Source organism: Pezoporus occidentalis, unplaced genomic scaffold (genome assembly GCF_034315485.1).
Source record: "Pezoporus occidentalis ecotype Australia unplaced genomic scaffold, CSIRO_AGI_Poc_V1 ctg18, whole genome shotgun sequence".
In the NCBI taxonomy this organism is placed as follows: Eukaryota; Metazoa; Chordata; class Aves; order Psittaciformes; family Psittacidae; genus Pezoporus; species Pezoporus occidentalis.
In genome coordinates, this window is record NW_026913640.1 from 8,687,893 (window position 1) to 8,699,867 (window position 11,975).

The 11,975-nt window shown below is 43.6% G+C and overlaps 1 protein-coding gene across 1 annotated transcript; it reads left to right on the forward strand.

Annotated features, from left to right (window-relative positions):
• The first annotated feature begins 10,576 nt into the window (after nucleotides 1-10,576).
• On the forward strand, nucleotides 10,577-11,490 carry LOC134161916 (gap junction beta-2 protein-like). Its single transcript, XM_062615241.1, has one exon. The coding sequence runs from the start codon at nucleotides 10,686-10,688 to the stop codon at nucleotides 11,361-11,363; it is 678 nt and encodes a 225-aa protein (XP_062471225.1). The 5' UTR covers nucleotides 10,577-10,685; the 3' UTR covers nucleotides 11,364-11,490.
• The last annotated feature ends 485 nt before the right edge of the window (nucleotides 11,491-11,975 follow it).

The following is an 11,975-nucleotide window of genomic DNA, read 5'->3' on the forward strand; positions in this document are numbered from 1 at the left end:
ACAGGAGGGTGCTGGACAGAGCTTCAGGCAGGTGTGGCTGTGGGGTCTGGGAAGGAAGTCCCAGCTGACACAAGACTGCATGCACTCAATCATAGAATCATAGAGCCATTCAGGATGGAAAAGACCTTTAAGACCATCAGGTCCAACATTAACCGAGCACTGGCAAGTTTATCACTAAACCATACCCCTAAGCACCAACCACATCTACACACATTTCCCCTTGAGTGTGCCTCAGATCCCTCCAGCCTCTCTTTCAAAATATTACCCTTTTACGTGGTCAGATAACAAAGAGATATTTTTTCCCATATTCTGCCACCCACCATTTACTCATTATAAAGTCAATTCAGACAGCAGCCACTTAGCTGCAGGCACAGTTTGGTGGTGAGAAAGAAGCTCAAACAAGAGAGATTAGCAACCTGCCAGAAATGTATTTCTTAAGAAATGATCTATTGACCCATTAAAATACACCAGCAAATCACCACATACTTGTTTAGCTGGAGCACTTAACTTTTGGCTGTAGGTATTGATGGTACACAGGTAATGCAAACATCACAAAAGACAGTGGTTTTCTTGGATGTCCACCTTTCCCTGTTTGAAGCAAATCCCTTTGTGGTGTGCTTGAATAAAGCGGAGAGCAGAAGCAGAAATATTCCAGACCTAAGAAGGTTCATTTATCTTCTCTTGGGGTGCTGGTTGAAGGGGATATTTTTTGTCTCTGCCTGAAGGTTTTGTAATCCGGAATGCATACATTGTTTAGGAACAATCTCAGTGGCATTTCTGAGAAGATGTGGTGTGGTTCTTTGTCATTTCTTGGCATGATGGCTCTGTTTCTTCCATGTTTACAAGATCCTTTCCCACAGATCTTTGCATGGGCTCTGCTGGGACTTCTGTAATTAGCAGCATGATGACAAGCAAAGTGGAGAGACATTGGTACTTGGAACATCACCATCCCTGGTGCTCCAACACCCTTCGGAGCCAGGAATCAAGTCTAGCTGATTCAGTCTAAGTGTAGACTTGATAACCTCTTGAGCTCCTTCCCTTAATTTTGCACAGCTTATACACATCTGCAGCTACACAGAAATCCTGGGGAGATCTTTCAAGGAACACCCTGATAGTTTGCAGCTTAGCTTTTCCTTTCAAATTAGACAATACAACTGTCTCCCAAATAAGTTTGGAAGTTATCTTCCACAGTCTGTGTCAGGCCCAGGAAAAAGCCTTTCTTCTCTCTGGGAGTATTCTGCACATCAGCAACTTCTCGGTCCTCAAAAAAGAGAAATGAGGAAATGAGGCAAGTTACCAGTTTTTCTAGACTGTCAGAGACTGGGGAGAGTGACAGGGCTGAAAGGACACTGACTCTCAGGCAAGGAAAAGGGGATAGTAGGAAAGTCAGGACTGGAAAACACAGTTGTAAAGCCCATAAGGATGCCAGGGATAGCCTAAAATAGCAGACAGACAATTCAGACTACTGTGGGAAGAGTTCCAGTGATTTCTTCACCAGCAGCCTTTGTACCCCAAGGTTACTTCCATGTTCAAAGTGTTCTCCACCTTTTATTGCACAAAGCCAGGAAGAGCCAACATCCTTATCCCTTTCCAACCTGTTACAGACAAGGGCTATGAAACTTTAATGAATACAAAACAACTGCTTCATCCTTCCTGTGGCTGTTGATAATTATAATCATAAATTAGTGACTCTTTTCACAGTTCAGTCCCTAGCTGTTATCTTCAATTGTAGACCAAATTCATCAGTGAGGGTCATAAATCATAAGTATTGATCGTTATTTAGACATTAAATATTAGAAATACATCCATTTATATTGAACCTTTATTTATCACCTGTAGAAATACAGCGAAGGAATGTAGCAAAACCAGAAAAATTTGGGCATGAGAGGAGTCACACTTACTGGCTTATAAAAATTTTAGTCATCTGCAGAAAAATTATTTTAGTAAAAAGCTCTTTTGGGTTTGTTTTACTTATGTTAGCATGGTATCTAGTATTTCCCCTGGGTTTACTCATGTGTTTATTTACTCATGTGCTTATTTATACATTACTATCTGGCACTTGTGCTGCTAGCCTGGGGTTTGCATGTGCCACAGGACTCAGAAGAGTACTTCCAAGCAGCAATATTGTGCTATAGTCCAGCTCCATCTAACACCAGTGAAGCAGGATCTGCTTTCCCTTGACAAAGGAAGCTGCCCCTCAGCTCAACAGCATTTTTGTATACTTTGCTATTTGGTTTTGTGTCTGCTTGTTTCAGGTCAGCAAAATCATTCCAGCAATCTGACTTCACTATCCACTCTGCTGTTAGCATTTCTCTCTTAGGTATGAGGTAGTGAATAGATCATCACTGATATCTTTTCAAGTTTGTGGAACATCAATGAGTAGACAGTATCTGAATCCTTCCTTAATGCTGTTTGGTGTTCAGCATAGATACTGATGAATCATAGCTCAAAAAAGTGCTGCTCACAAAGAGGAGGAGTGGATCTGGGTAGATGCTACTACCTCACCTAGTTTGTGTTCTTTGTAGTGCATGTAGCTTGTATTTTCCCAGTGCAATCCCTGTTACTTTATGTGCAGGCTTCTGTTGACCTTCCCAGTACATGCATAATCTGGGCATATATCCTTTCTCATTATATCCTCAGTAGCCCTTTACCAAACAGGACTTCCTAAAGCCTCCTTCAGCTTCTTTTATTATTTCGTGTACAATGCAGAGCCTCACAGTCTTGCATAATTTCTGTTGACTTCCCAGCTCCAAATTGTTGCCCATTGACTAACAGCAGTCAAGCTGGAGCATGCAGCTGCCCTCTTGGTTTTCTGTCATGACAGGAACTCTCTCATGTTGTTTCTGCACAGGGGCACTAGTGCCAGCTTTGCACGTAGCTTTGTGTGCTTCAGCGCCTGACGCGGTAGATTTTCCCCAATCAGCATCAGTATCTCACTCTGTCACGCTATGCTCTTTTTTTCTGCTCCACTGAGTAGATGGCTGCCAGAAGTCAGCAGATTTTGAGCATTCTCCAAAGTATGTGCATAACCCCCTTGCAGAGTGCTAAATTATCTTCACGCCTTAGTGGTGACAGAGCCATTTTTGTTGCATGCCCATAACTAAAGAAAGAACCGTTTGGCTGTTTGGCTTTGACATGTGAAAGGAGCCATCTGATGGGATGAGTGATAGGTGCTATTTGACAAGTAGTTGAATTGCCAGGGGGAAAAAAAGTCTAAAAATGGGGGAATGCAGAAAAATTAGGGAATGAAAAACACAGTGCTCATTTGAGGACTTGACTTTTCCTTATTTTCTGGGACACTACCTGGACGCATCCCATACAGCTTCACAAGCATGTTCCCAGGTGCATTGCTCCAGGAAGTGTCACTGGACATGGGCATGCCACCCAAAGGGCCCTGGGATTGCAGCTGACAGCGCCAGACAGACATAAGATCTCCAGGTCACAGCTGTGATCCGGTATAGATCTGCTGGTGCAACATGTTGATGTAGGCTTGACTGTAACTTCTGCCTGGAAAGCTTTCTGTAACAGCCACTGATTTTCTTTCTTTCTTTCTTTTTTTTTAACAGCATGAGATTTTAACTGCATCCCCTTAGTTCCTCATGACTCTTCCTTACCAAACCCAGTTCAACTCCTTTGTCTCTGATTAGCTTAGCAAGAGGAAATGTTTCCCATCATATATTTGCATTCAAGAAATTACTTAATATGATGCCTACCTAGGTGCAACCAGGTCATTACTGAATCATCCTATTCTTGTTTTCAATCTGATTCAGGACTTGCACTTGAGACCTCAGCAAACTGCTGGATAAGTCATACAGTCAGCAATTCAAAAGTTGACAAAAGGAACAGGAAAATGTATTTTATTTGGCTTGTATTAAACCAATGCAAAAATGTGAATGCAGCCGACTTTCCATGGAGGAATCATACATCATTCTCTGATACTGCCTGCTGCCCTTGAGCTCCTGTCACTGAGTTCAATGCCTCACAGCAGAAATTTTAATTCCAACGCTCCCCTCCCATGTCTTCCCCTTCCCTCTATGGGGTGTACAGGATCAGACCTTCTCCCAGTTGGCATGTAGCCTCTCCTCAAGCTTCATTGGCACTACCCTTTGTTACTTAGCAGCCTTTGTAGCTGCTCCATCAATACTGCCTTTAGCAATTTCCCTCCAGTCTCCAGCATTTGCCACAGATTTATCTTATTAGCTTCTTCCCATTCTTATCTGTGAGTAAGTAAACTGGTGTGGGATTCTTCTAAGCTCTGTGAGCTCCAAGAGATACAGAAGAACAAAACCTTCTCAGATAAGCATCAAAGATTAAATTGTTCTTGGAAAATGTGAGAAAACTTTGCCTGAACTCTTAACAGTGCATTTACAGACATATGATTTGCGTGACAAAGGGTGTGAATTACTCAAAACTGCAAGGGTACTCTCCTCTGGGGAGAGATTATTTCTGAGGAACAGTGCAAAACACCTTCCCAGAAGCAAAGAAAATCATGCTCCTTTATAAAGGATTTCTCCTCTGCCTGTTGGTGTCTGGCCCCATGGCACATCGCCAAACAACTGTTTATGAAAATAATGGCTGGATAGGTATTTCAGACACTAATATGCATGTAAAGATATCAAAGGAAACAAAATGGTTTGCTCAAAGGCTAAGCAAGTATGGTATATTTGGTCTCAGTATCACTAAAACCGCTGTTTGGAAAGTAAATACAGAGACAAACTGGTTACATGTGCTGAGTTGAACTGGGAAGGTGTTTTTATTGCTGAGGCTAGTGCAAAAATGTCAGGTTGTAACACATGTTTAGCTCAGCCTCAAAGAAATGAAAACTATTTTTGAAGAGTGATCAGAGTCTATAGATGTATTTCCAGTTGATTAACAACAATTGTGCATGACAAGTAGCAAGTAAAATGCTAGGTGTTGAAAGAGCTTCATTTTAAGCAGAAATTATGAATAAGGAAGCTGCTACACATACAAATTAGCAAAAATCAAAATGCGTGAAACACAATATAAAAATGATGCTTCATGATAGTCAAAACTAAACCTGACCATGAGGAATAGCAGAAGAACTTACCCAGTGTGAGTAACTGGATAATAAAATGGCAAATGAACCTTGGTGTCTGCTGGTCTGAACTAATACACTGTGAGAAAATTAGTCCAAAGTACACCTCTTTGAGTATATGAGCATGTATTGACCCCAGGAAGTACTGTTCCAGTTTCTAGAAACACTTAGGAAAGGATCTTGGAATGAATATGCAAAAGTCAACTCATCTCTTTGAGTTGTCTGGAAAATGAAAACAAGTACACAGAAATTACTGGGAAAAGATGGGGAATGCAACAGAAAGCATTGCTCTGTGCATTGATAAACTGTGCAGGTACATCGTCTGCTCTTGTAAAAGAGGCACAAAAAGTTGTGATGATGATAATAAAAGTATGTAAGAGCTCCTGCATAGCACAGGTTTGACAAATTAGGCCTTTCAGCACAGAATAAAAAGGATGGAGTGACAATATGTCAGAAGTTTATGCAACTGTGGAGGAGATGAACAGGGAAAGGCAATTAGCTATTACACCTAATAGTGAGGACTCAGGAATGTCCCATGAAATTATGGGATTTTCAGTAATTTTTTTTTTCACCACAAATAATTAAGCTATTAAATTAATTATTGTAGGATCTTATGGATTTTGATATATATATGTGGATAAACATTAAATACGTATATAATCCTGATGCAATTGACATCAAAGCATGGTTAGGCAAAGCAGAGAATGAAGCAAGGGCTATTAAAAATATAGATCCAGACAGAGCATTTGGAGCTGCCTGAACGAACTGATGCAGACAGAGCCTTTGGAAAGCTGTAAGAGATTACTGGAAGATGATGCCAAGATTTCTGCTTTTTTGAAATAAACTAAAACCTGATTCTGTGCTGATAAAGTTACAACAGTATTTACTCTCTTATTTTTATGAAGCTTTTATTTTCACATTACTTTACAATCCATAAGAATCAATGTTTTGTAGGTATGCACACACTCTTTGTAACATTTATCGTGTTCAATGCTGCCAGAATTCTTAAGCAGAATTCTTCTGCTTCCTTACAGCTGAACATTTACAGATGCCAGAGCTGGTACTCCTTGCCTCTTGCACCTCCTGCCAACTAGCCAGGTGTTAAGCAAAATGAAGGCAAAAAACCTGCATGCCTGGGTTTGTAGTCTGTCAGAATTCCTTGCCAGGACTCCCCTCTCCCTCTCAAATAAAGCATTATGTACTTCCTTACACATACAAGCAAACAAAAAATAACACAGGAAAGTAAAGATAGCACTCAGCTTTACTGTAGATTTTGGTTGGTTGTAAATGAAAATCACTGTGACCATACTGAGCAACAGGAGTTGCGGGTTTCTTTCAAGCATACATATTTGCAACTATCAAATTTGGGTATTGCTTTATAAAACATAGTTGATTCTTCCAGACATATCTTCTTAGATTATTTAAAGATCTCATATATCTGACTTCATTTTCAAAACCTCTGAGAACAAAACCAAATTCACTTTGCCATTCTGCAGATACACACAAGTTCTAGTTTCTCATAGCTGTTATCTATACAAATTACTAGATCAAGCTTTCATTTTATTCAAATCCCTGTTGATGAAAGCATTTCTACTTCCAGACACACCTTATAAAATCAATCTCGGTACTAAGGGCAATTTACAGGAGAGATGTTTACTTCAATATACAGAAAGAAACATGTCATTTTCAGCAGTACTTTACATACTTAGACAAGTTCTTATTATTTCAGGAGTCATAGCACACATAGCATTTCACCACCTTCTAGCTGCAAATCCTCTTTAGCACAGCATTCTTTTCTGGTAAGATTTTTGAAAAGTAAAGGCTCTATTGTGTCGTAATCAAGCGTCATTTAGTAGAAGTCATTCTTGGTTGGATGCTTTGGGTGAACCGCAGTGTGAGGTGGACCTAAGCCTGGCAGCAGTACTGGGTATATTTCACAATCAAAGCCTGAGGTTTGAGCTGCAGAGCTGATCTAATTCATGCCTGGCTGGCCATGTCCTCCATCCTCAGCAGCTTTCCTTAAATAGGGATCTTAAGGTATATTGTAACTAGAAGAGGCCTTTTTTATTCTTTTCATAGAAAAAGAATGGTTTGGATTGGAAGGGACCTTAAAGATCATCCGGTTTCAATCCCCTGCCATGGGCAGGCATACCTTTCATTAGACCAGATCGCTCAAAGCCCCATCCAGCCTGGCCTTGAACACTGCCAGGGATGGAGCAGACAAAACTTCTCTGTGCAGCCTGTTCCACAGTCTCACCACCCTCACAGTGAAGAGTTTTGTCCCAGTACCTGATCTAAATCTTCCCTCTTTCACTTTAAAGCCATTCTGTCTTGTCCTATCCCTACATACCCTTGTCAAATACCCCCCTCCAGAAAAATAACACCTAGTGACTTTTCACATGGTGAGTAACTTTTAGTTCATTCCTTGTACTTTCTGCTAGATCCTATCACAAAAACAACTCCCCCCAGCCTTTGCGCAGTAGCAGTGAAACCAAGGTTGTGCACACTAGCGAGAAGGATACCAGCAAGATTTCTTACAGCTCTAAGAAAGCCCACAGTATTTCAAAGGAAAAGCAACCTTAAGTTTTCTATCCTGCCCTTATATCCCTGCAGCCCTTGTTACCCCTACATTTGGCTACCAAGATCATTCCACTTATTAGTGTAAAATTAGCTAATTAGTTAATATTCCTCATCTTCCCAACTCAAGCAGTCTAAGAAGGTCTCTGAGGTTTCTTTCTCCAGCCCTCCCTAACCCTACAGAAAGCTTCTGGGAGATTCATTTCACCTGAGTGTTTTCAGAACTAGGCCACAGTGGCGATTTCCTCGGGCTGCCACGGCACTTGGGCAGCGTCGGAGAGCTCCACGGGACTTGATTTCCCCCCATAACACGTTTTCTGCTAACTCTTGGGACTCGATTCCGCACTTGCAAGGTATCGAGCGCACTCTACTCGACGTTCAACCCTTAGTGGGTCTCTGGGCAAGGACGTCCTGCGAGGACCCGAGCGCGCTCCCCGGAGGGGTCCGGGAGCTGCTGGAGCAGCGGGAGCCCCGCTCCGTTCCCAGCAGCTCCCGCCCCGCTGGCGCGGCACAGCCCGGTTCCAGCGACTGCGGCTTGACCCCCACGGTCCTGCCCCTCGGCACGGCCGGGTGGCGATGGGCAGTGATGAGAACCTCACACCCAGCCCCGCCCAGCCCCAGGCTCCCATCCCCGCCGCCTCCACGGGCTGCCGGAGGAGCCGGACGCGGTGGAGGGGTGGGGGAAGGGGGACGGGCGGTTTAAAAAAGGCTGCAGGTAAACAGGGAGGGGACTTTAAAGCTCAGGGGCGGCGAGGCTGGGATCGGCCGCTACTCGGGCGCTGACGGACCCGGGACGGGAGCAGAACAGAATAGCGCAGGCCGCCGGTCGCGTTTCGGGTGCCGAGCCGAGCAGGTGAGGGTTTGGACCAGCTCTTGTGTGCTGGGGTGGTGGGATGGGGATTAGACTGTGCGATCCCGGAGCGGACCGGGATCTATGAAGTGCTTTGGGACTGGGGAGGCTTCAGTCAGCGCTGTGGGGCTGGGCTGGGGTTGCGGGTCTGGACGGTTTGGAAACGGGCGTCTGCTGGCGCGAGCCGAATGCCGTCAGCCGTGGCGTTTCCCGCCGGCAAAGGCTCACTGTGCTCTCACTGTGCTCCCCGCCGCTCGGCGTCCAGCGGGAGCAGAGCTGGGAGCGGAGGGGAGGGATCGGCTGGGAGCTGCCTCGGGGCGTCCAGCCGGTAACCACCAAGTCGGGATTTCGAGTGCTTTCCGATAAATGTCTTCGTTGGCAGGGTGCGTATCACTCAGTGCCCACAGCCAATTTCAGTGTTTCTGGAGTGGTAAAAGAGCAGAGAGAAGTGTTGTCTTTTCAGCATAAACTTGCAACACTGGTTCAGAGTTACAGTGTAAGACCGCACTTGTTCATCCCACTGGGATACACGCTTCAAATGCTTTCACTCAGTCCTGGTTAGCCCCTTGTGAAAGTTTCATTGACTTTAAAATGTCCATGCAGTAGACGATGAGGAAGGTTTTAACGGAAAGATGCAGGTATCTGATCATAGCCTGGAGTTTGGGTCAATGTAAAAAGCTGCATAAAATGCTGCCAGTTTCAGCAGAGTCAAAGCATGAGGAGTCCAAGGAATTCCAGCCACCTTCTCAAAAGATTTTTTTTTTGTCTTGCCCAATTTTATCTTTCCTCATCACAGTAAATCTGACCTCTCCCTCCTGCCTCAAGGCTTGTCTGTACAAGCTAGGCCCTTGTACCAAGGGTGTGTTGGGGCAGGTTACCCCTTTGCTTGTGTTGTAACTACACCAGGGTTTTAGAAAAGTTACTTTCTTTTTTTTTTTTTTTTTTTTGATGGCTTGTTTTTCTTTTTCTCCTCCCTTATGTGAGAATGAGAGGCTTTGACAACTTGGCCCAGTGTGGTGGTGCAAGGTACCATGCTCTGCCTGCAGCACACAGCCTGCAGTAAGAGGAGACAAAGCTTTTATCCATGGCCAGTGTAGCTTCCCCCACATTGAGCCCTATCCTTGAAAGATGACTGACCAGCTATGCAAGTTCCCAGCTCTGATTTCAAAGTGTTTTGTCCAATTCAGTGGTGGTTTCCAATGGCTGCAATCAGTGAAAGCTGAGCCCTGAGACTGAATTGTGACTTCAGCAAAGCTTACGTTTAACTTTCGAAGGGCAGAGAGTGTGGATTTTCCTTTTCAAGAGAAGGAGGGAAGTTGAAAGCTTGACCTCCTGTTTATTCTGCTGGGGTGTGATAGCATCTAGAAAATCAACATAAACTCTTTAGCTGAGGGATTTTTTTTCTCACAACTCTATGGTTCTGCTTGTCTTCCTTTTGGATGAGATAGCAATGAATGTGGAAGGGCAGGCTCTGCAGTATCTTCCTCCTTTGCCTGTTGGTTTGTGCTATATATGCATGCAGCCTTGACAGAGCTGGCTTGCGGCTTCTCAGCAGTGTTGACAAAATCACATGCTGTACTTATGAGATGAAGGTCCATGTCTGAGCTGCAGCAGAAAGCCTTGAAGGCCTGCTTGAGGTGTCTGCATGGCTTCTGCTGAAGAAGGCCAAATAGTACTTGCCTCAGAAGCAACAAAAGCACAAGCCTAGCTCTTCTAGGGCTGTGGTGTTGGTGAAGAAATCCTGTGAAAACTAGTAGAGAAGTGTCTATTTTGTCTAGATTTGCCTTAACTCATGCCATGATGGTGATATCGATTGCTTTGGGAAATAGAGGCAAAACACTGATGAAAGTAAACCAAAGGAAGGGAAATACCTTAAGAAAGGTAAGGAGAGCATAAAGGATGTATGGAAGAAATGCATTTGAAAATGTAACTTATTTCCTGCTTAAAGCCTTATTGAGAAATATATCAAGGTATGCTTGTTCCATTGTAAATACATGGAAGGAGAGGGTTTAATAAGCTGTTTAAATCCATAAACTTATGGATGACATTAATGAAAATAACTTGTATTTGCCTATGACTCCTGAGTGAGTGTGAGGAAGTCCTCTCGTTCATAGGAAGTCTAGAGATGATTTTTTCACCCTTTGATAAATGATCATTTGGTGTATTATGTCCTCCTGCAGGTAAAAGGACACAGAAGAGAAGATGGACTGGGGAACTCTGCAGGCTGTTTTAGGAGGTGTAAATAAACACTCTACTAGCATTGGAAAGATCTGGCTCACAGTCCTGTTCATCTTCCGTATCATGATCCTGGTTGTGGCTGCAGAGAGAGTCTGGGGAGATGAACAACAAGATTTTGTCTGTAACACGCTTCAGCCTGGGTGCAGAAATGTTTGCTATGATCACTTTTTCCCCATCTCTCACATCAGACTCTGGGCCCTGCAGCTGATCTTTGTTTCCACACCTGCACTGCTGGTGGCCATGCATGTAGCTTACACCAGACATGAGAAGAAAAGACGATTCAGGAATGGTGAGAAAATAAATATTGAAGAGCTCAAAAATGAAAAGATTCACATTCGGGGGCCCCTGTGGTGGACATACACCAGCAGCATCTTCTTCAGGATTGTCTTCGAAGCAGTCTTCATGTATGTGTTCTATTACATGTATGACGGGTACCAGATGCCTCGCCTAGTGAAGTGCAATGCCTGGCCCTGCCCCAACACAGTGGATTGTTTTGTTTCTCGGCCCACTGAGAAAACCACATTTACCATTTTCATGCTTGCTGTGTCTGGGATCTGCATGATGTTGAATCTGGCTGAATTGTGTTACCTAGTGATAAAAATCTGCATGAAAGAACCCAGGAAAACAACAGTTTTAAAATAATTCCACGGTTCCAGGATTTTCTAGCTCCCCATTTCCCTCAAGCTTTCTTAGGTGTCAGAAAGCAATAAGCAATCTTTTTACACTCAAGGAAAAAGATAAAAATAAACAATAATTCTTGTTTTAAAAATAGTCTCCCTGGGAAGCTGCCACTGAGGAAGGTTTTAAAAATCGTTCAATATTCCTGCATCCACAAATTAGAGCAGCCTTCTGGCAGCAGCTCTTCCAAGCATGCCTGCTGCTGGGATCCTGTTGTTAGGACAGAGTCACTTTTCAAAAAGAAGGTTTTAGTGCCCAAAGAGAGAGCCAGGAATCACAAACACAGTGGCAACTTCAGAGGCAAGCTAATAACAAAGGGTTTTGGTCAAAAGTGGGGTGAAGGGTTTGGGGGTGGGGGAAGGGGTAATCTAAAGCTTGTGAAAGAGAAGAAGACAGGGAAGTGACTGTGTTTATAGCGCATGTCCTGTTCTGTCTGGAGGGCAAGGGAAGGGCTTAGGTAGTCCGTGGCAATACATGCTACCAGCTCTGCTGAGCATCAGTGATGTTTGTTTTTTTTTTTCCTTTTTATCTCCTTACCTACACTGAGGAGCATCTCCTAAAGAGTTGGGGGGAGGC